Source organism: Schistocerca gregaria, chromosome 4 (assembly GCF_023897955.1).
Source record: "Schistocerca gregaria isolate iqSchGreg1 chromosome 4, iqSchGreg1.2, whole genome shotgun sequence".
In the NCBI taxonomy this organism is placed as follows: Eukaryota; Metazoa; Arthropoda; class Insecta; order Orthoptera; family Acrididae; genus Schistocerca; species Schistocerca gregaria.
This window is the reverse complement of record NC_064923.1, coordinates 203,997,599-204,024,922: the sequence shown is the minus strand read 5'-3', so window position 1 is coordinate 204,024,922 and position 27,324 is coordinate 203,997,599. Positions and strand designations below refer to the sequence as shown.

The 27,324-nt window shown below is 40.9% G+C and overlaps 1 protein-coding gene across 1 annotated transcript in view; it reads left to right on the top strand.

The window, feature by feature from the left end:
* LOC126267982 (trypsin-7-like) overlaps positions 1-27,324 on the top strand; it is a 134,323-nt gene that overhangs the window by 72,931 nt on the left and 34,068 nt on the right. Inside the window, exons 2-5 of the mRNA XM_049973328.1 lie at positions 7,345-7,471; positions 19,477-19,639; positions 22,487-22,692; positions 26,636-26,841. Of these exons, the coding sequence (XP_049829285.1) occupies positions 7,345-7,471; positions 19,477-19,639; positions 22,487-22,692; positions 26,636-26,841 (702 nt within the window). The remainder of the gene's footprint in view (positions 1-7,344; positions 7,472-19,476; positions 19,640-22,486; positions 22,693-26,635; positions 26,842-27,324) is intronic.

The window sequence follows — 27,324 nt, the reverse complement described above, 5'->3', positions numbered from 1 at the left end:
TTATTCGAGTACCAAAATCAATAGAACGTTACCATAAGTAGTGCAGTCTCTAACCCGTGAACGTGTATCCTTTCCTGGAATGTCCCTGTTCTATGTTTCAGATTCCAGAAACGCATATAACCTCACGGAAACACTCTTCAGTTGTCGTTTTTTTCTTTTTTTGTCTAATTTCTGCTGTACTTAGTGCGAGGTTTCTTTCTCTTCAGTAATCTACAAAAATAAACACTTTCAGTATAGTTTATACAGCGTAGCTGTAAGTAAAATTACACAACCACGCGATCATAATTGCCCTTTACTCCACACAATACGAAACCACACACGGTTCCATATCCACATCCGTTCACTTAGAAATACGAATAAAAAATCGACTTTCTGGACTACACAAGAAGGCAGTACACAGAACGACATGCAACATCGAGAGATCACCAAAATAATGAAAGAATAACATAGATCTTCAAGCAACGAGAGATTTGAAGAACTGTAGGAGTATGTAGCAGAACAGCAATTATGGTAAGATCAAAAAACTCTCTTACATCATATATGGAAGGACGTCGACGCTAAAATTGTTACTAAAGATGTGTCGGAGAACAATGCACAGAAAATTCGGAAACTACGTGACTGAGGTAGCTGGAATCGACGCACGTAGAGCAAATGCAGTAACAGCAAAATAAAACAGTGTGTTGGTCACAATAAGAAAGCATAAACAAAAACAAAAACGGCACATGGATTGAAAGACTTGATGCTCTGAATGGCTATTCTGCAGCGGCCTTTCTCAACAGCTTTCACGCGCATCGCTCTGGGAATTTCCGGATCTAAGAGCTCTTGCTGACCGCAAGGCCTGTCTGTCTGAATGCGAAACGGAATAAACTCTATTCAGTTCAAAAATGAAATAAACGACACTGCGTATAACGGAAAATGATCGGCGAGTAAAATGGAACAGCTATGCGGGCATTGCTCCTCGGGTCCGCCAACCTTTCATCAAGTTGTACAGCAGAACTGCACGTTCTTACTTAGCTAGTCAGTTATTTGTTTCGTGGATCATATTCACGATAACAGTACAGCGTAATGATTCCAAATGTGTCGTTAATTTGTAAAATCTATTTTGTTTTGTTCTTATAATTTGCTCGTTTTGTTTGTGTTGTACTATGCAACCTTGTTGCTGAAACCTGGACACCATACTGGAACTTATCATAACTCCTCATGTACAATCAGCGAATATAGGAAAGACAATACACTCGTAATGCTAGGCTAGCATGACCCAATATGGTGCAAAACCCAGTAGGTCAAATACATGGCCGGCCGATGTGGTCGAGCGGTTCTAGGCGCTTCAGTCCGGAGCCGCGCGCGGCTGCTTCGGTCGCAGGTTCGAATCCTGCCTCGGGCATGGATGTGTGTGATATCCTTAGTTAGGTTTAAGTAGTTATAAGTCTAGGCGACTGATAGATGTTAAGTCCCATAGTGCTTAGAGCCATTTGAACCATTCAAATACATGACGAACGCAAATCATACACTTATTCTACACTTGTATAGTCATTTCTCTTGAATAAATCACCCATTTTTTCTGAAATTATAATCTTTATTTGTCTGTAGAAGTACAGCACATCTACCGATTTCCGTTCCATTACTATAATTCCTTCGTTGTTTTCTTTGTTTTTTTCCCCCTCCAACAGAATTTCACCCATAAAGAAGGCAAATGCCAAAGAACTAGTATGGGTTACTGATGTACTGACGTCAGATAAGCAGGAGGATAACAGCCGTTTCACAACCATGAAAACCTTAGCGCAATATTTAATGTTTCAGTACGAGTTTAGTTTGCGTTAATCAACAGCTAAAAATAAAATCAGTACGTACGTCTATACATTAGTGTGTTGCGGCACCATGTAACTAAAACACTGGAAACGAGTTACATACCAGCCAAAGGTACAGTGTGGTTCAGCGCACATCTTTTGTTACTTCATTGGCTCCGAAAGCATTTCCGGTCATCTTGAAATGACTCATGTCGCTATACTGTGGAGGCTGCGTGTAAATTCGTCAACTGATGTCGGATAACTTCGTGGGTATGTGCGAAGAGATTGTGTCACATAGCCACATGTGAGCGGACACTGGCTCCTTTGGATCGATTTGTGTAGGATTGTACAGTTCCCAGAAAACGTCATGATGTCTGTATATAGCAGACCAATAAAATGTGTGGCCTTTCCCCAAGAATCATAGGTGATAACGTAAACTGAATTATAAAAGGGCTATTTTTTATGAAGGCACCAGCAGTCAGTAAACTAAATTGTTTTCACCTTTACTGAATTCTTGGCAAAAGTTTTCAACGCATACCACACAATCCAGTTGATTTCAAGGCAACGATATGGCGCTAAGAGGTGCCTGTTTGCATCGGCATCAAGGACAAGTTGGAAAACTTATTCTCCTAGCAGTAGAATACGTTTATTTTTCTTTATATAAGAATGAGCTTATACTTCGCCATTTCCCCTTTTTAGGTAAGTACATTTCGTGCAAATTATCTGAACAATGATGAATTAAAATCTCTCGCACTGCGTCAACAATACCACTACCATCTAGTGGAGTATGGTAGAATCCTTAGAATCACAGTAGTTCGTGCAACCTGACGATGCATTCGGACGGTTTTGCGTGGTAGAGGATGCTTTGTTTTAATGTTGTGCACCAGAAAATGCTTCGTACCAATGTTGCGTGACAGGAGTGTTTCGACCAATGTTACGCGCCAGGGAGTGCTTTGTACCAAATATGCGCGGCAGATAGTGCTTCGTACGAATGTTGCATGATAATAGGGTGCTTTGTAACGATGTTACGTTGCAGACAGTGATTCATACCAATGCTGTGGGGGGGAGGATGCTTCTTACAAATTTTACGGGGCAGAGGATGCTTTGGAACATTGTTTCGTGGCAGAATGTGTTTTGTACCAATGTTGCGTGGCGGACTTTACTGGAAAAAAATAATGCTCAACTCAGACAGAAAAGAGAATGATACTCTTTTTTTTCAATATCAACATAGTTGGTGAATTCTCTTGTCACAAATACACTGATGTGACAAAAGGCATAGGATACCTCCTAAGATCGTATCGGACCTCCTTTTGCCAGGTGCAGTCCAGCAGCTCGATGTAGCATGGATCCCAGAAGTCGTTGTAGTCTCCTGCAGAAAAACTGAGCCATGCTGCCTCCCTAGCCGTCCATAATTGCGAAAGTGTGGCCCGTGCAGGATTTGAGCACGAACTGACCTCTCGATTAAGTTCCACGTTAGGTGATCTGGGTGGTCAAATCATACGCTCCAATTTTCAGCATGTTCTTCAAACCGTCAAGGCCCGGGGACTGGCGCATTGTCATCCATAAAAATTCCAAAGTTGCTTGGAAGCATGAAGTCCACGAATGGCTACAAATAGTCTCCAAGTAGCCGAACATAACCAAAAAATTTTGATCGTACGTAAAATCTATGAACGCTACATATAATTCAATACCTTCTCTTGCCGACAGTACGGGTAATGTAACGGATGATGATAAACAGAGGGCCGAAATTCTAAACCTAGCTTTCAAAAACTCGTTTACGGTAGAGGACTGCAGCATCATTCCTCCTTTCAACTATCGAACAAACGCAAGGATGGCTGACATGGTGTTTAGTGTATCTGGGATTGTAAGACAGTTAAGATCCGTAGACACCAGGAAGGCATCTGACCCAGACGGTATCACCATAAGATTTTATGTTGACTATGCTACAAATATAGCACCATTCTTATCCATCATCTATCAGAGATCATTGGAACAGCGGAAAGTTCCACGGGACTGCAAAAAGGCCCAGGTCATAGCAGTCTATAAAAAGGGTAGAAAATCGGATACACATAATTACCAGCCAATTTCACTGACATGGATTTGTTGTAAAATCATGGAACGTAGTTTGTGTTCAGACATAATGACCTTTCTAGACTCCGAGAAGCTCTTCTGCAAAAACCAGCACGGTTTTAGGAAACAGTGGTCATGCGAGACACATATGCATACACAACAGGCTCTAGATACCGGCTCCCAGGTTGATGCCACATTCCTCAACTTTCGAAAGGCGTTCTACTCATTTTCGCACTGTCGCTTGCTCCAATAAAATGTGCGCGTACTGTCTAGCCGATGACATATACGGTTGGATAGAAAGTTTCCTAACAGACAGAGAGCAGTATGTCGTCCTGAATGGGGAGACTTCAACAAAAACAAGCGTAAAATCAGGTGTGCCCCAGGGCAACGTAATAGGTCCGATGCTTTTTGCGATTTATGTAAATAAACGATATGGTTGATGGTATTCACAGCGGCATTGGACTGTTTGCCGATGATGCTGTAGTCTACAGGAAAGTAGTGTCACAGGAAAGTTGTGAGCAAATCAGTGAAGATTTGCAGAAAATAAATGCATGGTGTAATGACTGGCAGATATCTCTCAATGCTAGTAAGTGTAACGTACTGCGTATAAGAAAGCGAAAATCCCCATTAATGGACGAGTACAAAATAAATGCCCAGTCTTTAGAAGCGGCAACATCCGTCAGGTATCTGGGTGTGACTATTTGAAATAATCTCAAATGGAACGATCAGATTACACAAGTAACAGGTAAGGCGAACTCTAGATTGTGGTTTATTGGTAGAATCCTGAAGCAATGCAGTCTTTCAACAAAGAAAATTGCTTACAATACTTTAGTTCGTCCAATCTTAGAGTATCGTTCGTCTGTACGGGACCCTTACCAGTTGGGTCTGATTCAACAGATTGAGAAGGTCCAAAGAAGAGCGGCGATACTCGTGACTGGTACATTTAGCCATGGCGAGAGCGTTACAAATCTCATAGAAAGTTTGAAGCGGGACACACTTGCAGACAGACGACGCGCTAAACGGAAGGGGCTGCTCACTAAATTACAAAATCCGATCTTCGCCGAGGATGTAGAGCATATATTATTACCACCTACTTTCATATCGCGCAATAATCACCATTCAAAGATAAGGAAATTAGAGCTCGTACTGAGACGTTCAGACAGTCGTTTTTCGCTCGTGCGTTCGCGAGTGGAACAGAGAGGAGTGTGGGGGGGGGGGGGGGGCGGGGGGGGGGCCGGTTAATGACTTTGGCGCGAATAGTGTCCTCCGCCATACACCGCTTGGTACCTAGCGGAGTATACATGTAGCTGTAGATAATCGGTTCAGTTGGACCTGAAGACCCAGTCCATTCCATGTAAACACAGCCCACCCCATATCAGCTTGTACAGTGCATTTTTGACAACTTGGGTCCATGGCTTCGTGGGGTAAGCGCCACATTCGGACCCTGCTACCAGCTCTTACCAAATGAAATAGGGAATCATCTGACCACAGCATGGTTTTCCAGTCGGCATCGTCACGAGGCCAGAAGAGGCGTTGCAGGCGCTGTCGTGCTATTAGGAAAGGCAGTAGCGTCGGTCGTTTGCCACCACAATTACGTCGCTCGGTCCTAACTGCTACATTCATCGTACGTCCCACATTGATTCCTGCGGTTATTTCATGCAGTGTTGCTTGTCTGTTAGCACTGACAGCCCTATGCAAACGCTGCTGCTCTTGGTCGTAAAGTGAAGGCCGTCGGGCACTGCGTCGTCCGTAATGAGAGGTATAGCCTGATATGTGGTATTCTCGGCACTCTTCACAATGCGGATCTAGGAAAATTAAATTCCCTAACGATTTCCGAAATGGAATTTCTCATGCATCTAGCTCCAAATACCATTTCGCGTTCAAAGCCCGGCAATTCCCCACGTACGGCCATAATCACATTGTTCACCTTTTCACATGAATAACCTAAATACAAATGACAACTCTTCCAATGCACAGTTCTTTTATATCTTGTGTACGCGATACTACCGCCATCTGTGTGTAGATGTATATGTGCATATAGCTATACCAAGATTTCTGTCACTTTAGTGTATGTCGACAGTAGTTATAATAATAATAATATTAACAGTGATGTTTAAAACTCACCTACTGTTTTCAATGGCTACAGAATAATTCTTCGAAAGACACAGCCACCTGAAGAGTAGAAGATTCTATAGGTTCCTATGCATTGAACCCCGCGTGATGCACGACAACAGGACAAACAGTGAACTATTTTAGAGCACGTGTCGCTATGACGATATGCCAATGTGCAGGCCACGCCGAAACTGATGTCTCCACATTGCACTGTGATTGTTAATGCAAATTCACTTGAGCACATGAGAACTACCAGGTCCCGTTTCTAACTGGATGTTTTAAAATTACTTCTTTTGTTCAAAAGCACGTAAAATCTCTGGTAGTTTTATTCCACACATCATTTCAAAAATAATTATGGCTCTGCATACCATATGAAACGGTTACCTACTGTACCACTGTGCTAGATAATTCATAAACACAAAGATAAAACGATTCTTTAAGTCATCATCTGACGGACTCTGTCCCCATAATATCCTGCAAACAATACAGATCTTCTCCCTAGATAACGGTCAAACAGAGGTGTTTCACTCTGTCGTGAATGGAATACTCCTTTGTTTCAAGAATGCCGTTTCGTTCTGTGATAATTGCTTTCTGTCTTGTGGATAGAAAGCTTTTTTTCCACCTGGGTCCTGCGCAAACCTCTTATACTTACTGCCAAAAATAATTCTTTCGTCCGAAAAACATTCTTTCATCAATGAATCTCATGAATGAACTTCAGATTATCAGTAAATCATAAGCAAGTAAAATTATAAGTTTCTTTTTTTACTCACAAATTAATATTTTGATTTTCACTTCTTCCTGAATTTTTAAGGGGTCGTGACTTAGGATGTTGTATGCAAATGCAGAACTGTTCTCATAACACAGGACACAAGCAATTAAAACGCTGAACCACATTTAACAAAAAATTCACAATTTGTAGGCCGATGGTGTACTGTACGTGACTTAATCTCACATCTCAGGTTAAAGTGACATTAAAGGGAATGGAACAGCACATGGCCACAAGGTTTAAATTCAGAAGCAAGTGGTCATCATGAGGAGGCAACAAAAGACGGATTCCCGTCTTGAAAGCGATTGTGTTTTATACCGGTATCCATGCACTACTGTGCCCTCTTTAATTTCTGTACTGCGACATCTGACACTTACCCCTTGCTTAGGCAAGCGTCGTTTGTCAGTTTACATTCTGACGTCCGTTTCTATACATTTTTCGAAAAAGAATTCCAGTCTCTCGTAACGTAACAAGATATATAACAAAACGCTTTCTTACAACTAATTCGTTCCGGGAAGAATGAGACTCCTACCGTTTATCGCTGATTTTTATCTTTTATCCATGCCCATCTCATAAGCCTACCAGAAACTTTACTCTCTACTGTTTCAGGTTGATGGTTCGGGAACGAATGCAGTGGAGCCATCTACCAACGGTAGCACCAGCGGCAGGACACTCTTCGGCGTCTTTTCGAGGCCAAGCTCGTTGCAGAATGCAGCACCTCCTACATGTTCCTGCAGTAAGTTCACTTTAAATCCGCGTCTATCTCTAATGTTGCCACAATGTGAGGTGATCATATAGAAACACGCTGAGAGATATTTATGCATCTTATCATTCTATAAAACAACGTAAGTCGGGCAAATCAGTCATTCATGGATCACATTCAACATATAGACAGGACCTGTGTAACAAGATGGCCTAGCGGTAAAGGTCTGTATGTGGTTCAGTATGGGTTGTTCCTAGAAGATATTCACTGATTTCACTAAATCACATCAGACATACCGTTAAATATTAAGTATAAGCTTACATAATTACTTAATATACGTAAATAAATTTCAAAAACTTTATTGACGCAGCAAAAACTTGCGAACACAATTCTTGTTTCAAAAGAGAGCACGATGATGCAAGTTCTGAGTGCGGTTCAATACAGATCTTGCGGCAGACTTCACCAACAAAGATTATGCCCGCAGAAGGAAACGAAACATTCAGGAAACTATGATATCTACAACCGAAAATGAATAATTAACTATTAGAGCACTCGGGCCCTTTGCCTTTCGCGGCCAAATGCTCTGCCATCTGTGCTACCCAAGCACGACTCATGCTCCGTCCTCACAGCTTTACTTCCGCCAGTACCTCGTCTCCTACCTTCCAAACTTCACAGAAGCTGTCCTGCGAAACTTGCAGAACTAGCACTCCTGGGCGAAAGGATATTGCGGAGACACGGCTTTGCCACAGCCTGAGGGATGTTTCCAAAATGAAATTTTCACGTTGCAGCGGAGTGTGCGCTGGTATGAAACTTCTTCCAGGCGTGCTAGTTCTGCAAGTTTCGCAGGAGAGCTTCTGTGAAGTTTGGAAGGTAGGCGACGAGGTACTGGCGGAAGTAAAAGTTGCGAGGACGGGGCCTGAGTCGTGCTTGGGTAGCTCAGATGGTAGAGTACTTGCCTGCGAAAGGCAAAGGTCCCGAGTGCGAGTCTCGGTCCGGTACACAGTTTTAATCTGCCAGGAAGTTTCATACCAGCGCACACTCCGCTGCAGAGTGAAAACTTCATTCTGGAAACTATTAGAGCAAATGACGGCTGCACGAATATTATTAGTTCTACAAAAGACAAGATTAGTTATGTGTTTATAATCTTTCGTCCTTTTTTTTCTAAACTTACCTGTTCAACGTGAGTTGCTTAATTTATTGCTGCACATTAGGTTTAACGGGAAGCTCAATGGTCACTGGTCTGAAATGAGTTTGGGAAATCTAGGAATCACAACGAGTTGAGTCTCTATTCTAGATGGCAATCGTTTATTCAGATGCGGATTCAAATTAGATGTGACTCACCTCCCCTCTCTCGAAAGTAAGAATTGGGCCCACATTAATTGTTGTTACATATATTAAATGCCGCCACTACATGAAAGAAAAAGGACATAACTTCAAACAACACTCGCTTGCGCCGTAATCACTGCTCAACAGGTAGGGAAAACGAATGGTCGTCTTCGGTTTATTGGGAGAATTTTGGAAAAGTATGATAAATCTGTAAAGGAGACAGCACATGAGACGCTAGTGCGACCTATTCCAGAGTACTGCTCGAGTACTTCTGGGAGCTGCAGCAGGTCAGATTAATGGAAGATATCGAAACAGTTCAGAGGGGAGCTGCTAGATTTGTAACTGGTAGTTTAGAACAACAGGCAAGTATTTCGGAGGCGCATTGGGAACTCACATGCGAATCCCTCGAGGGGAAGCGACGTTACTTTTGAGGTACACAACTGAGAAAATATTGAGAATCGGCATTTGAAGCTAACTGCAAAACGATTCTACTGCCGCCAACATACATTTTGCCTAAGGACCATTAAAATAAGACACGAAAAATTAGGGCTCATACGGAGGCATATAGATAGTCGTTTTTTTCCTCTATCTGCAAGTTGATCAGGAAAGGAAACGACTAGTAGCGTAAGGGTATCCTCCGCCACGCGTCTTACGGTGGTTTGTGGAGTATCTATGTAGATATAGACGTAGAATTATATATGAGGCAACGTGCATAACAGTACCAGCGATGTGTTTTGTTGTCAAAGATATCAATTTATGCATATTGTTTTCCACTGAAAACTCGCTCTCCTTAATGGATACTTCACATGTTCAAAATGGTATGAACTGCTACTGTCACCGAGCACCAAGCGCAAAAACTTCTCTTCAACGAAAATCGTTCAGTTACCGTAACAGTACGGCTATTTCGAAAAACTGAGTCATTCTTGACCTGTCGCCCTTATCTCCTCCAACTGTCACACTTTGCAACTTGTGCTTCTCATCAGAAAAAAACAATACACCATTTTAGAGGTTTCCAGTTCACTGAAGATTCATTGTTGCTACAGTGCAGCTGGAGTACATGAAATGCTTACATTTAGAGATCAATAGCACAAGCGGTTCTGAGGTACCATATATCGACCCATGCTGAAACCCACATATCAGTACATGGTGTAGCCTCCACAGGAGGTAATGCAGGTCCAGTCGATCGTACAGAAGGCGAACACTGTCCAGGAATATTTTATGCCACACCTGCTCGACCTGTTCACGTAGCTCTGTAAGAGTTGTTGTTTGATGAGTCACATGAGTCATTACTGGTCCCATCATATCACACATATGTGCTCGATTGGACGCAAGTCCAGAGATTCTGCTCGTCAGGGAAGTTGCTGCACGTTTTGCAGAGCACGTGCAGTTTCACGGGCAGTGTGTGGGCGAGCACTATTCTGTTGGAACAACACATCATCTTCCTGTTGCAAGAGCAGCAAAATAATGGGTCTAACAACATTCTGCATGTACCGAGTGCTGGCTAGCCTCACCTCCAAAAACAACAAAGGTGAACCAGAGTTTTAGCTCATTGCAGCCCAGACCATACAGCCTGGGGCAAGGCCAGTGTGTCTCGGAGGAATGCACCCAATGAGACAGCGCTCACCATGTCTACATCGTGTGCACAAACGACCATCAGTCATATGCAGACAGAATCTGCTATCATCGGTGAGGACCACGGATCGCCACTCAATCTTCCAAGTGATCCTCTGAGAGCACCAGTCGAGCCGTGCACGCCGATGCTGTGGCGTGAGTGGAAGACAGGCTAGAGGCGTGCGTGCCCGTAGTCTCACTGCAACGGTTCGTATCGACGTGTCTGGGCTCATAAGCTGTGGTAGCTGTACGATCTGCCACTGCTTTCTTTACTACACGACGATACTGGTGGGCGTCTGCGCTGCGTGGACGTCCACAGCCTCTTCTATGGGTGCGAGAATGTTCACGTGACCATTGATATCAGCGTCAACGCACAACTGATGCAGCATGTCCACCTTGTGTGGCAATTCTACGAAAGAATCATCCCTCCACTTGGAAGGCAACAATTTTCGCCCTTGCAAACTCGCTTAGTTGGCAGTAGGAAGCATGAGTGCATCTCTGTGACATGACTGCCTGGTTGCTTTACGCGTTTGCACCACAGTGAGCCTTCTGGCTGCAAAAGCATTTTCTATTAAAGGGTAGACACAGATGGCACTCTGGTAGCTATCCCACGACGCTATCTGTTGGCGGACGACGTTGAAATCATCACCAGAACATCCACTATTCCCCAGGTGGCACATGTCGTCATCGGATCAAAATCGACGTCGTTTTTCCAAGTTTACTAATTTTTTTCCGGCAGTGTAGATGTTGCGGCAACTGTTGCCCATAATCTACATGTTAGCTCCAGTGATGAGAATTGGGTATTATCACTTGGCCCGCGCGGTCGCCGGATAAGACGCCAATGGACTTGTTTCTTAGGGACAAACTAAAATTTAAAGTCTATACACGAGCCCTGACGACTCAAGATCACAGTTTCCAGGCTTACTTGCATTAGTGACTGCAGAAGTGTTGTGCAGAGCAAGGTGAGCATTTTGAACACTTGATGACATAACTGAAATTGTGATTTATTTTTTGTATATGTCACGGATACAATATTACAATGTAAGTGTGTTTCCCGACATTAAACTAAAAGTTATTATTGGACAATCTTTATACCTCAGCTCCTTGTTTCACAAGTCATTCAATTTTTGACAGGCACCTTTCTTTCAAGATTTTGGTACAAACAAGAGCAGAGTCCGGCAGGGAGGTATTACACTTTTCAAGACATTCAAACACATTTATTTTTTACATAATTTTCGATTTCTGTATTTCTCAAATATTACAGATACAGTGTCATTTAATAAACATAAAACACAAACAAGAATGCATTGTAATTCATGTGCGAAAAATGACGTCATCCAAGTGGTGGCCATTCTTGTTCAGGCATTGCTGCACGCGAGTGGAAAAATTGTCCATACACCTTTCAAGCACAACAAGGGAAATTTCTCGAGTAATGACTTAGCTGCACGAGTCCGCGGTTTTTCAATGTGAACCCGAGATTTCAAGTAGTCCCACAAGAAATAATCACACGGAGAAAGATCTGCAGATCAAGGAGGCTAGTCCACATCCCCATGCAAACAAAGGAGGCGACCTAAAATGTTCATTTTCAACAGCCATGGGTGGTCTTGAGATATGGGAAGTAACCCCATCCTGTTGAAGCCACATATTATTGAGGACAGTCTTTTTATCTTCTCAGTTCTGGCATAAAAAATTCTCGCAACATCGTGAAGTACCGTTGTGAGTTGACAGTCACAGTGCGTAAATTTTCTCGGAAAAAGTAGAGTCCAGTGATATTAAATCGGCTAATCCACGCCGCACATTTACTTGCGCACTATACAGGGAACTCTCTTGAAGTTCCCGTGGATTATTTTCCGACCAGTACCGGCAACTTTGTTTGTTCACAGCACCCGATAAGTGAAAGTAAGCCTCGTCACTCATTAGCAGAAAACTGTGATTTTCCAAGGTTTTCAGCATCCTTTCTGAAAACATATGTCGCCGTAAATAGTCACAGTTGTTCAACTATGATTGCATTAAAAGGGTAAAAGTGGCGGTTAAAAGTGCAAAATGTGGTGAACTGATCTCTCTGAAATGTGCAAAGCGCGAGCATGTTGTACAGCTAAGCGCCGACGACTGGCCTCCACAGCTTGTCGAACTATATTGATGTTTTCTGGTGTTCTATCAGAACACCTCCTCTCGTTCTGAAATTGTTGAACCACGTTATTATTGTTGGGCGAGGTGGGACAGCACTGTATCGACCAATGCTGAACAGATTGTAAAATCTTCGCTGCGTCTGCATTGCCGAATGACTGGTTGCAACAAAATTGTCGTAAACAAAGATGTGTTGTTCAATTGACATAAGCTGCATGACTACTGAAATGACAACGCCTAACGAATGTATATCAACCATTGCGCATGCGCTAGTTCCACCAACACTTTAAGTTATGGCGGACTCTCAAAAGTAAAACCTCCCTGCCTGACCTTTCAGTTCACAGATAAACGGTCGGATGTCCGTGCCCACCTGGCACCATTTTTCGGCAGGCGACCACGTTGTCACCTAGCACCTGATGAGGGCCCAGGGACATTGTGCTCGTTCGATACTGATACACAGACGTTCACCTATGAACTACTTTGGCATGAAGTGTGCCGAAAAAGCTGAAGAATCAGAAGAGCATAGATGCTACCATAGTTAACTGGTGAAACACCATGAGATGCCTCGGCCATTGCCTTCCAGATTGTGTGACAGTCCGACCACATGCAGCCAAGTGACACTAGTAGTCAAGTGTGATTAGTATCAGTTTTAAATTAAACTACTCTCCACTACTCAGATGTGTCAAATTGGAGTATTTCATCAATCAGAAGCGACAGTTACATATAACAACACGAGCTTCCACATAAGTCAGCAATCGGTTTCAAGTTCAAAACAGATAAATCCTAAGTTAAACTACTAACTAGACATGAAACGCCACTGAATTTGTCTCTTTCAGAACTGCGATACTAGCAGCAGAAAGTACTATAGCTCCAATTGAAAGCGAATTTGATGCTGATATCCCTGTAACTAATACGTCATTAACATAGCTATGGAAAGAGACTATAGTCATTCAGTGAGGGCATTTTCACAAATCATTTGGTTAAAAACAGAAATACGATATCTTCAATAGATCAGTGGATTTACGAAGCAAACATATTCGCTGAATCACCCACTATATCAGTCCTGAAATTTCACATGGAAGACATGCTTCCTCCAACAACGTTCTTGGAACTAACTGGAAGCTCACCACCAAAATATCAGTTGTTTCCCATGGATCTCTGATACAATAATCAAGATTAATTTGGCGTTTCAGTGGGGTGACTAAAATGGGAGTCTCGGTAGAATGTCACCAATCTTGATACTTGATGTTAAATCCTGAACAAATCATTCGATTAACATTCAAAGTACCAGATTAGAACTTTTGTTTTCATTCATAGCAACCAATGCAAATAATATCTAAAGTGACCTATATCTTTGTGAAAAAAACAGAAACAGGATTATTAATTTCCATATCTTCATCTTTCAGTGCCTATCCGCTTTGCATATTGAGGATCATAATGGCTATTCTTCTCTTGTTAGTAGTACCACAGAATAGTTCCGTTGAAGACACACAGAACCAGCATCCAAGGTTGTCAAACCAAGACATTCATCTTCCTCCAGGATCTCTTTTGCTGTTGATTTTCCCCTGAACTGTTTTTTCTAGACAATCATATCTATTTGTATTACACATGATATTTCCTAGATATTGCAACTTCCGGCATTTCACTATCTTGATTAATTTAGGTGTTGTGTTCACTTTTCTCAAAACTTGTACGTTTTTAACTCTCTGGGTCCAACATATTCCCAGGATCTGCTTGTAAAGCCACAATTCAAAGGCCCCCAGGTTCTTCTCTAAGTTTTTATTTGATGTCCATGTACCTACCCCATACAGACGGACACAATATACATAGCAGTGCAAAATTCTGATCTTTGTTTTTAGGGTTAGGTTACGGCCTTTGAAAACACCACTCACTTTCTGAAAAACACTTCTTGCTTTCCCGATGCGAATCTTTATTTCTTACGAGTTATCCCAATTTTAATTTATTATGTTTCCATGGTACGCGATTGTTTCCCTCTTTCTACACTTCTTTGGTTTATGACTAAGTTTACTTCTGTAGTATTATCCTTACTTACAAACATGAGTTTGTCTTTGTGGTGTTTATTACAAGACCTATTCAGTTAATTATAAACTTTTTGCAGCTACAAAAGACGCAATTACAGACGTTCCTTATAAACTGAAAACATCTATTATACATCTATTATCTGAACTGTACAGGGAATTTAGTGATACCAGCAGTACATGTTTTCAGTTGTCTGAGTTGATCTAGAACCATACTCTCCACTGGCATTATGGTGGCTTCACATCACCAACACGTTGGTGAACTGTTAGACGTTTTTGTGAAATATCTGAAGCCTCCGCAACATCAACAACTTGTTAGGTCCGCTTATAGTACACCCAGACTTTTGACTATGCAAGATTCACCTGGCTGCAGGTCCACAAAGGGTCATTCTTATACCAGACTGACTTCTTCCATAAAATATAAGATGCCATTTAGATTTTCCAATTTGGATGCCTACTCTACATTACTGCTCAACAAATAATTATCTACCATCCCACTTTTCCATTGATCAACGACACGGCTGCTCATGGCTAACATTCACATTCTTGCTGTCCGTCTGTATGTTTGCAGTATCCTCTTGGAACAAGGTACGAGCCCACCTTTGTTTGCAATCTGATTGATTTTGCAAAGAGCAAACACACCTTATAGTGACAAGCTTCACTTTAAATAACCAACATGAAATATTCTTATATTAAAATTTATTCTTGAAAGGTTATTTCAAACCTTAGAGTTAATAAGACCAACACTAGTATTTTATTTAAGGGGGTACCAAAGTCATAGATTTGTAAATTAATGCAGCATTTTTTCCATTGAGTCTGATATTTATTTAAACTGTCCTTTCATTTCATAAAGGTTTTGGCTTTTTAGGCCACTTTCCAGTGATTATCTGACTCATTTACTATTTTTTTCGAAAGAACAATATAACTAAGCTGCAACATGATCCTACAAAGAAATTTTATTCACATATCATGAAAACCTGTAAAAAAAAAAAAAGGCAGTTTCCACTTCACACATACAGAAGCAAGAGAATGTGTGATAACAAATCCTAGAGGCGCAAAGTTAGCTGCACTACCAGAAATTCATAAAAGAGATGTGCCTATCTGACCTATTGTTAATAGTATTGCCAGTCTCTCACATATTTTATGCAAAAAACTCAATAATTTATTCACAAAATTCTATACACATGGGAAGAAATATGCGATAAAGCACACACAAGAATTAACTGATCAAATCAAAACATGGTACTAGTATTCCTAATAATATTATACTGGTTTCTTTCACTCTTATTATTATTTATACAAAGTTTCCTTAAGAAACTATAGATATAATTGAGACTAACTTAATTAAATGCTAGAAACTAGGTCAGGTGTGATTTGTGATCTTATTCTGCTGGTGCAGCTTACTCTATATTGTAACTGCCTTAGCTTTCAGAATGATGTATATTACAACTGGACAATTTAATCACAAGTAACTCCATGAGAGGAACCTTGGTTGACGTGTATCCTACACATTAACCACTGAAGAAATATTTTCTGCAAAATTTTAATAGATAACTGACAAAGTCAGTTACAACAAATGTTATGTTGGTGACAACATACTCCTGTTTAATGCTACAGAGGAGGATAATATGCATTCACAACAAAAATAACTAAATAGTAATGATGATAAGATAAAATTCACCATTTAAGTTGAAGTAAATAACTGCATTAACTTTTTGGATGTTTTAGGAATGAAAATGGATTTTGAGCAAAAGTTTGAAATTTTTAGAAGCCAACAACGGAACACACATTGATGAGTAATACATCATACCAACTAGCAACTCGTAAGATATTAAGGAAAAGCTACCAATGATATTAGTCTAGAGACAAAAATGGTTAAACTTCACTCCAAGTTTAAACGCAGCCAAAACCTCTCAGACAAACAGAAGCTAAACGATGTCAAAGTTAGCGTAAGGAGGGCTATGCGTGAAGCGTTCAGTGAATTCGAAGGTAAAATCCTATGTACCGACTTGACAGAAAATCCCAGGAAGTTCTGGTCTTACGTTAAATCAGTAAGTGGCTCGAAACAGCATATCCAGACACTCCGGGATGATGATGGCATTGAAACAGAGGATGACACGCGTAAAGCTGAAATACTAAACACCTTCTTCCAAAGCTGTTTCACAGAGGAATACCGCACTGCAGTTCCTTCTCTAAATCCTCGCACAAACGAAAAAATGGCTGACATCGAAATAAGTGTCCAAGGAATAGAAAAACAACTGGAATCACTCAACAGAGGAAAGTCCACTGGACCTGACGGGATACCAATTCGATTCTACACAGAGTACGCGAAAGAACTTGCCCCCCTTCTAACAGCCGTGTACCGCAAGTCTCTAGAGGAACGGAAAGTTCCAAATGATTGGAAAAGAGCACAGGTAGGCCCAGTCTTCAAGAAGGGTCGTCGAGCAGATGCGCAAAACTATAGACCTATATCTCTGACGTTGATCTGTTGTAGAATTTTAGAACATGTTTTTTGCTCGAGTACCATGTCGTTTTTGGAAACCCAGGCTCTACTCTGTAGGAATCAACATGGATTACGGAAACAGCGATCGTGTGAGACCCAACTCGCTTTATTTGTTCATGAGACCCAGAAAATATTAGATACAGGCTCACAGGAAGATGCTATTTTCCTTGACTTCCGGAAGGCGTTCGATACAGCTCCGCACTGTCGCCTGATAAACAAAGTAAGAGCCTACGGAATATCAGACCAGCTGTGTGGCTGGATTGAAGAGATTTTAGCAAACAGAACACAGCATGTTGTTATCAATGGAGAGACGTCTACAGACGTTAAAGTAACCTCTGGCGTGCCACAGGGGAGTGTTATGGGACCATTGCTTTTCACAATATATATAAATGACCTAGTAGATAGTGTCGGAAGTTCCATGCGGCTTTTCGCGGATGATGCTGCAGTATACAGAGAAGTTGCAGCATTAGAAAATTGTAGCGAAATGCACGAAGATCTGCAGCGGATAGGCACTTGGTGCAGGGAGTGGCAACTGACCCTTAACATAGACAAATGTAATGTATTGTGAATACATAGAAAGAAGGATCCTTCATTGTATTATTATATGATAGCGGAGCAAACACTGGTAGCAGTTACTTCTGTAAAATATCTGGGAGTATGCGTGCGGAACGATTTGAAGTGGAATGATCATATAAAATTAATAGTTGGTAAGGCGGGTACCAAGTTGAGATTCGTTGGGAGAGTCCTTAGAAAATGTAGTCCATCAACAAAGGAGGTGGCTTACAAAACACTCGTTCGACCTATACTGGAGTATTGCTCATCAGTGTGGGATCCGTACCAGATCGGGTTGACAGAGGAGATAGAGAAGATCCAAAGAAGAGCGGCGCGTTTCGTCACAGGGCTATTTGGTAACCGTGATAGCGTTACGGAAATGTTTAGCAAACTCAAGTGGCAGACACTGCAAGAGGGGCGCTCTGCATCGCGGTGTAGCTTGCTCGCCAGGTTTCGAGAGGGTGCGTTTCTGGATGAGGTATCGAATATATTGCTTCCCCCTACTTATACCTCCCGAGGAGATCACGAATGTAAAATTAGAGAGATTCGAGCGCGTACGGAGGCTTTGAGACAGTCGTTCTTGCCGCGAACCATACGCGACTGGAACAGAAAAGGGAGGTAATGACAGTGGCACGTGAAGTGCCCTCCGCCACACACAGTTGGGTGGCTTCCGGAGTATAAATGTAGATGTAGATGTAGAAGATTGATTTAGCAGTTTTCTAATATTACGATGTTCATTTAAACAAAATAGCTAAAATTCTTAAATATACGAAAATGAAAATTAGATTTCACATGGGAAAAAATATTAAATTTACTACAAAACACATCATCCATAGAACAGAACCATTAAAAAATTCAGAACAGATAAAATTCGATATGACATCATACACTAAAATTTAACGAAACTAATCCAAATGCATACATGAAGTATCTAATATATAACAGCCATGTCCCAAAAGATGTACCATAAATTCCAAATCCTTCATCATGCAAAGAAGGGGAAGAAAATGATTATTCTAGAGGTAATTAAAATTTATAGCAATTTAAAAATCAATCAGATATATTTACCAACAAACGAACTGAACTATATACCTGAAGATATCTCTATAATCCAAAATAGCAATTCCAGTCGTAGTCCCCACATTGAAAGATAAGACTAATCGTTTGTAGTTACCACACTTACATATAAAGTTATTCATAATGGCGATATACTAAGTGAAATTTTTAATTTTCGAACTACTCATTTTGGTACATCTTTTTAAGACCACTCTCGCTCTTTTTCTTTGATCAACATTGAATCTTTATGTGTAAAAACTATGAAAACATCAAGAATAATTTAAAATTTTTTAAACCAAAACGAGTGTAAATTCAATTTTTGTCTATTTACGGTAACTTTCTTACGGAACTATCTTTCCTCTATTTTAGTTACACATCATTCTGCTTACCATTTCGTAGCGATAATAGAATATGTTTTTACACACTTACAATAAATTAACAATGGCTTAAGAAGCTGAAACCAGTTGCGAAACTAAAGGTAGTTTAAATTAATATCAGCCTCACTGAGGGAAAAAAATGTCTGATTCATTTACGAGTATTGCCTACCGAATCCCCCGCTGTCCTTAAGTATGCTTCCTGGGAGCCACTGATAAATAATGAATTTTATTTACAAGAAAAATCAGCATTTCTTAAAACTTGCAAATTTGTCAAGACAAAAATAAATTCGAAGTAGTGCCTGTAGAACTAAAACTTTACTCTTACTCTTGAACTTAAAGAGAAATACGATGTACGAGAACAAGAACAGTATATTAACAGTCTGTGTGACCCTGTCCTACAGAGAAGTCAGACAACTGCACCAAGATGAAAGGAACGTGTTGTTGCAGCGTGTGGCGAGCGGAATGACGGATCGCGCATCGTCGGTGGGCAGGCGGCCGACGTGAGCGAGTTCCCTTGGATGGCGCGGCTCACGTACTTCAACCGCTTCTACTGCGGGGGCACGCTCATCAATGACAGATACGTGCTGACGGCGGCGCACTGTGTCAAGGGGTGAGTCCTGCCGCCTGCTTCTGTGACACGATAATGCGTCAACTCTCGGACACTGTGCTTTTTGTTATGATTGAAACTTCAAATTTTCACGAAGAGTTCGTCAATATCGCTAAACGGTGGGACTGTCAGAAGCGCAGTATTACAAATAACCTTTCTAACGGATCATCTCTCACACAAAAACATATACACAGAGAGGGAGAGGGAGAGAGACTAAATTTAATTTGTGCACTCAATTTATTATTAAATGTTAATTCAGGGATGCATCCTGATCCCTGCAAAGCACGCAGACGCGGGGTGTCCCAGACTTTTAGGGTAATACTCGTACAGATAGTAGAGGGTCATAACTGAGTAGCCTACTTTGAAATAAGGAACTAATGATCGAAATGAATATTTAATTTTTTATTCACATTAACGATTTGCAGCTGAGAGCAACAACTTAAACTCATAGGAACTGTTCAAAATGTGTTCATTATAGATGCATAACTGTTAATTTTTGTCCTATCAGTACTCTCAACAGTATTATTCCATGTTTTTTTTATTTCAAAAGCAAGTTGACTAGTCCTTATGGATGAATCTCCTCGCACAAGATCTATCTCCACTCTTCGAATTCTGCTGTACTAACCTTGACCAGCTCTCTTGTAGCTTGAACGACTCAGTTCCTATCCATGGCGAAAAATTTCCCTGAACTGAGGCGACATATTTTGTTAATCTCGCCGCTTGTTTTTCGAATCTTTGTGCTGCACATTCGTTCGCTATCTGGGGGGGGGGGGGGGGGGCTACATCCAGCTGGACCATACATTAAACACGTCCAAATGACTCTCAAAAGTAAAGCTCCGCGTTCGGTAGCCAGCCAAGAGCTATGAACCAATAATAAACGATTTCGTATTGTTTAAGACAGCTCCAACAAATTCAATGCGACAGACAACTGTTTGTTATGAGATATAAGCAGTTTGTGAACAAGTGATACACGCGCTTATCATTCAAGAACGTACACCGCCAGAAATATTCATTTCGTACCATTGACCCCTACAGTAAAATACTCATTTGTGATTCTCTACAGCGTTTATACTTTTGACTCTAAAGTTTGAGACATCCTATGGACCTGCTGATTTAGGCTTGTGGCCCTTACTTGTAGTACCTAGTGCTGCCACCACTAAACATTCGGAACATGTTTAATTCAAGACTTAACTCGTTGTTTACAAAAATACCATAATTTATAACCAAGAGAATAATAATTAATAGATCTTGTTAAATAAAACGACATTAAAATTACCATATAAACAGCGTTACAATTTACAGGATGCTAACTATAACTGTTTACTACGTACCACACGGTGTAGATGAATGCGAGACGAACAAATTGATACTAGGTACTTGTGGCCTGACAAGCCGGAAAACCCTCTCAAATTAGCTACAAAACACACCTAATTTATAGCACCTCCGCACCACACGAGTTTTTCACTGCAATCATCCTCAACATTTATAATACTACACTAACAAAACGTAAAACTGGCTTTTGTGTAAATATTACCTCAAAACACTGAGAATTTTACCAACATAAAATTAACAGTTACATCATTTTCTTTGTCAGGCCTTCTTATTACGAAACAACTGTGCTTGTAGTAACAAAATGTAGAACTGGCGTTCGTGTAAATGTTAGCTCAAAACACTGAGAATTTTAACAACATAAAATTAACAATTAAACCGTTTTGCTTGTCTGTCCTTCTTACTACGAAACTACTACGCTTGTACGAGTTGAGTTTGGACTGAATTGTGTACATAATTAGTTTTTGCATACCATTTACAAAAGCCTCTCTTTTACTATCCTCAAGGCAGAGCTGAAATAATAATTTTAAAGAAATAACCGACGAAGCCAGTGGCGTAAGTGAGCCAGAGAATATTGAAAAACCCACGCGGTGGGCATACGCTGTTGCTTATATCAATTTGAGGTGGGTTCTGGGCTTCATGGCAAGTTTCCTGAACAGTTCTTGCCGTAATATGCCATGCTATGATAATATATTAGCCTATAACATGCGTTATATGATTGGTGGTTAGAAACAAGCATGACGGAAACAAATCCATAAGAGCAGCGATACGCATCTGAGAGGAACTAATTGATATCGCAACCAAAACCTGCCAACTAGGCCTACAAAGGACTCAACAACCGTACAAGAATTAAATTAAACAAGTAACTAAACGAAGTAGGATGTGCCCAATCGGTAAATATTTAGATGATAAAATCATAACGCAATAACAAATACATGAGTTACAACAACCCTGATGCAATACACCAACATATAGGGGTTGGACAAAAATATGGAAGTTATTTGAGAGGATCTGCTGAGTAGCGAACTTGAAGGAGGGAGCGTTGAGAAAACGCTGTGCAGAGTTTTCTGAAAGTGAGAGATGAGCATTACTTTCTCAAAATTTTAACAAAGACTGCTAATGAACCAAAGATGTCATTCAACGTGTTGCAACTGAGGTGGTGTCCCTATGGGACCAAATTGCTGAGGTCATGTGTCTCTAGGCTTACACACTAATTAATCTAACTTAAATTAACTTACGCTAAGGATAACACACACATCCATGCCCGTGGGAGAACTCGAACCTCCGACGGGAGGGGGGGGGGGGGGGGGGGGGGGGGGAGTCGCACGAACCATGGCAAGGCGCCTGAGACCGCGCTGCTACTCCGCGCGGCGCTGCAAGCGAAATTGGCACTTACTCGTTTTTCAGTAATGAGATCTGTGAAAGTGAGCAACCAGTATGCTAAATCAATTATGTTCTTCTAGAGTCTTCTTTCAATGTAACATAAATGATATGCACTGAGAGAAATATCTTATCCGACAGGTTTATGTGGTTCATGATAAAGGTGACTTTCGGCGAGCATGACCGCTGCAACTCGACAATGCGGCCAGAGACTCGCTTCGTATTGCGGGCGTTCACAGGAGACTTCAGCTTCATGAACTTCGACCACGACATCGCGCTGCTCAGACTCAACGACCGAGTTCCCATCACGCAGGACATTCGACCCATCTGCCTGCCACCAAATGATGGTAAACACAACGCACACTGCTGATACGCTTTAACACTCACCAATGACTGAGGTCATTTTAGTCATCTATAAATAACTCGTGCTAATCGTATAAATAATTGACAATAAGTAATACAATAGCTTTACAAACAAATGTCATTTATCCAGATTTTGCTTACATATTAATTTGATTAATTTTCAGCAATCATTCGACTTGAATGTCACTTTTCATTAAGTCTAATTCAAGTTTCATTAACATGAAGGACGTTACAAAACATGCCTATAATCTTCAAAATTCATTATAATGTGGCTTTACGATCTCCACCCATTGGGCGTAAGCCGACAACTAGACGAATATGAAGCTCGGTGCTAGAAATATTATTCAGTAGTCTCAAAACAGCAAAACAACATTGTTCCTGCCTTTGCAGCATAGCAGCCTGCTCTCAATTTTACATTGTTCTCGGCAAGTCTGCTTCCTAAGCGAAGTAAAAATCATAACATTATTCGTTGCGGCCACACTTATTGGTTCTTGCGACAATATCACTTCGTTCTGCCCGAATTTATTAACTCTTGTGACAAATTTCAAAAACAACATTCCATAACAATGCCTAGAAAAATGGTAGTCAGTTAAATATGGCCTTACCCTTTTTCCAAACCGAAAATAATATGTTATAAATGCTGCTTTTAGTTGTAGAGTAGCTGTCTTAATTTGGTTTACTACGCCGAATGTCCTTGCATTAGAGTCCTCAAAATTCCACAGTGCGCGGGCCACCATTTCTTCTGTTACAACGACGACTACGGGGCAAATGGAACCATTCAGCTCGTATAATCAACGAAGTTTACGAACGCATACTTTGTACTGAGGTAATTAAGAAAAATAATACACAGACAAAGATGATGAAGACGGAAGTAAAGGAACTTGACCAAAACATTTTGAAACAGTAAGTTCCAATGCACTGCTTGTCTTAGTTGCCAACTTGTAGGAATCATTCCTTCCACTCTAACTGTAACTTTTGAAATTCTAAGGCCCAATAACCAGAAATGCATGACTGGTCGACATCAAAATCGGTGTTATCTCTTTTCTTAAATCAAGTCAAGTGCAACGGCTCCAGTATTCCAGAAAAAGGAAGTTTTATCGTCCTGTCGACATCGAGGTATTAGAAACGGAGCACAAGTTCTGAATGACTCAAGGTTGAGAACGTACGAGTATACTCTTCGAGGCCTTCCGTAGTAACCATCCCGACCTTTACCTGGAGCGATATAGGAAAATCTAAATCTGGATAGCCGGACACGGATTTTAACAGTCGTCCTCCCGAATGTGATTTCAATGTTCTAACCACTGCGTAACTTCGCTCGTTTCCCACTTTCGACGCACAATACCAGACTGTAGCCTTTTTAATTATGGAAAGAAGATGTTGACCAAAATCAACAGTTTTGTTCATTCACGTTCTAATCCAGATTTAAAGGGGTTCTTCGCTAACCATCAACATAACATCAGTAAAGAAAGTATTACGAACATTCGTTTAGAAAAATTTTCTTTGGACAGAAAGCCTTCATATTTACAACAATCACGATTTTATAAGGACTGAATACAAATTCGTTCTGTAGAATTCTGTATGGAGAACAACGATACTGGTTCAAATTTTAACATAACCTTTAGTAGAATACCCCGAACTCTCAAGGAAGTGCCGTTCCTTTCGGGAAGGAACAGATTATTTCCTCTTCGTACTTTAATGTAGTTTTGTAAAATGATCACCATCACCGACTGCAGAGCAAGAAAATCAGAACAACACACACGCATACATCACATACAATACCAATGTAAATAAATGCACTTGGAAATAAATTCCTGCAACGCATCGTGATGTAAATAAAAAAACACTTAACTAGTGCTGTGTTTTATTATTACGTAAAAATTACTTCCAAGCCTCAGCAAGATTTTATTTGCAGTGATGGTTTACGATCCAAGTCCCGTAAGTTTAAAAAACTGATTATCTTTTACTTATGAATATTAAGATGGATAACAGTTATAGAAATAAGTAGCACAATTAGAAACACTTAAGAAACTGAAACTGAGCACTTGTTCATCTTCGCTACTGTGGAATACAACTCTTCTACTGAACCAGAGCTCATAGCTCTTAAGCTATGCGTTTTAGAGCCCATATTTTACTGGACTTCTTTGCTACGGTCAGAATTATATAATCCAAAAAGTGAAAAACCACAGTGCTTGCATTAGAAGAGATGTGTTTCACAGTATCGAAAATGAACTCGTACTCGTAGCTCTTAAGGTGTGCATTTTAAAGCCCACGATACCATCTATTAAAGTTGCCGCTCAGCAATCTTAACAACATCAGTACCAATGCATGTATTCCATTGTCAGAGGTATCAGAACGATTTTCGCTAATAACTTTCGACTCGGACGTTCCCGGACCAGAACCCTAAATTGAAATGGATTCATTCACTTTTCTCCATCATCCGAGAAAGTTAGTAATATAATCACCCTGTGTAATCTTTCACAATTCACATACTGCCCTCGGGCTGTAGATCAACTTATTCTTGCGTACAGCAACACAGCCATAATACGAAGTGCGGACAAACATACAGAAACACTAATAACACAGCCGCGCGGGATTAGCCGAGCGGTGTAGGGCGCTGCAGTCATGGACTGTGCGCGGCTGGTCCCGGCGGAGGTTCGAGTCCTCCCTCGGGCATGGGTGTGTGTGTTTGTCCTTAGGATAATTTAGGTTAAGTAGTGTGTAAGCTTAGGGAATGATGACCTTAGCAGTTGAGCCCCATAGGATTTCACACACATTTGAACTAAAAATACAGCACATTACCATGCCTAATGCAGTGCAGGAAACGCGTTGGAAGTCAAAACGGCTTCCAGTTGTTTCGGAATAGATAAATAATAATAACGAGGTTTTCAAGGAAATCCTATACTACTCTTTCTGCAAAATAGGTGGCAAGTTCAGGTAACGTTGACAACGGGAGATAGCTATATCGCACACTTCTCTTTAAAGTAGACCACAAAAGCTCCATAATACTGAGATCTATTGACTGTGGTGGCCAGGGCATATATGACAGTTCATCGGCGTGCTTACAAAACCAGTACCGGACGATGCTAACTGTATGAAAAGGGGCCCTCTCGCCTTGGAACAATGTACCACCAAAATGGTCACATAATCCTTGGCAGTAATGCAACGTTGCAGAAGCCAATGGAATACCACGATATGGCTGCCCAATCACCACTCGGCCAGAAATTGGAAACAGTGTGCAATAAGACTCATTCCACCAAACGATTTCTTCCATTCCTCCATACTCAAGGTTTTATGACTTTGGCACCACGGTTTCTTGTAACGAGCAGTTGCATCCCTGATGAACGGTTTTTGAATTCCACCTCACCCTGCAATTCCCTGCTTCTAGAGCCCCTTCGTGTTGTTATGGTGGTGATAAGATTCGCGAGTGCCACATTCAGCCCTGTAGTGACTTTTGCAGTTCTCTTCCTCCACATTCATTGCAGTTGACGTCCTTTTTATTTTTCGCCACAATCCTCTTCAATGACCGTCTCTCATGATCACTCAACGTGTTGTGACTTAGCAGATTATTTTTTCCGCTTTCCCAGTGTGTAGTAGAAGTCTGCGATATGGTGACCCTTGAAACATTCAGCTACCTTTGTTTACGGAAGCGCTCACCATACTTGCACCAACGACTTGCCCAAGTTCGAAGTCACAGTTCCGATATAAAGCACGTACAACAAAACAGAACACGGTTCTGACTATGATTGACGCTTGCAACGTTTTGAGGACACTGCACATGTGGCATTCGAGGTGAACCACAACAGTGTAACCTGCAAGCTTGGCTAGCCTCTGCATTTATGTTTAAGAATGCTTTTCTCGCGGTGTTTCAATATTTTTGACCAAGCTCTATATATTTAAAAGCATACTACCTAATTTCTTGTTTTACAGAGAAGCTATATGAAGGAACAAAAGCAGTAGCAACGGGATGGGGAACCTTACAGGAAGACGGAAAAGCTTCTTGTATCCTCCAGGAAGTAGAAGTTCCTGTCATGACTAATGAAGAATGCCGCAAAAACACGAAGTACAGAGAATCAATGATAACAGACAACATGATGTGTGCTGGGTACCCCGATGGCATGAAGGACTCCTGCCAGGTAACTTAACTCTGAATCTGTTAACAAGTAACAATGAATGCTAATATAATGTTTTAATGTATCTAACGATGTTAATCATAGCCTAAGAGACGTCTCCATTCTCAGCTTTGACAGAGAGTATTTTCTGTTTAACGTCACTAACGTTTTGTTTACTTGTGTGAAATCCAAGACTACTTTGCTTTCCTTATTTAAAGAACGATTTTTCATTGACTGCGCAACAATTATTTTCTTGAAATGGCTATTAAACTTGTTAAAGAAGTTTAACTGTCACGCCTACTCCTAAAACAATTTCCGCGTCACTCTTGATTTTTTCGTATGATATGGTGTACGAGCTTGAAATATGCTAATATATGTCTGGGTTATTGAAATCATAAAAATCATATAAAGCTGCATCCTGTCGTTTGCAGTTCCACGAGCGCGCGTTAAGTTTACAGCATATCACTAGCACTCATAACTACGACGCTTAAGTCAAGTGATACTGTA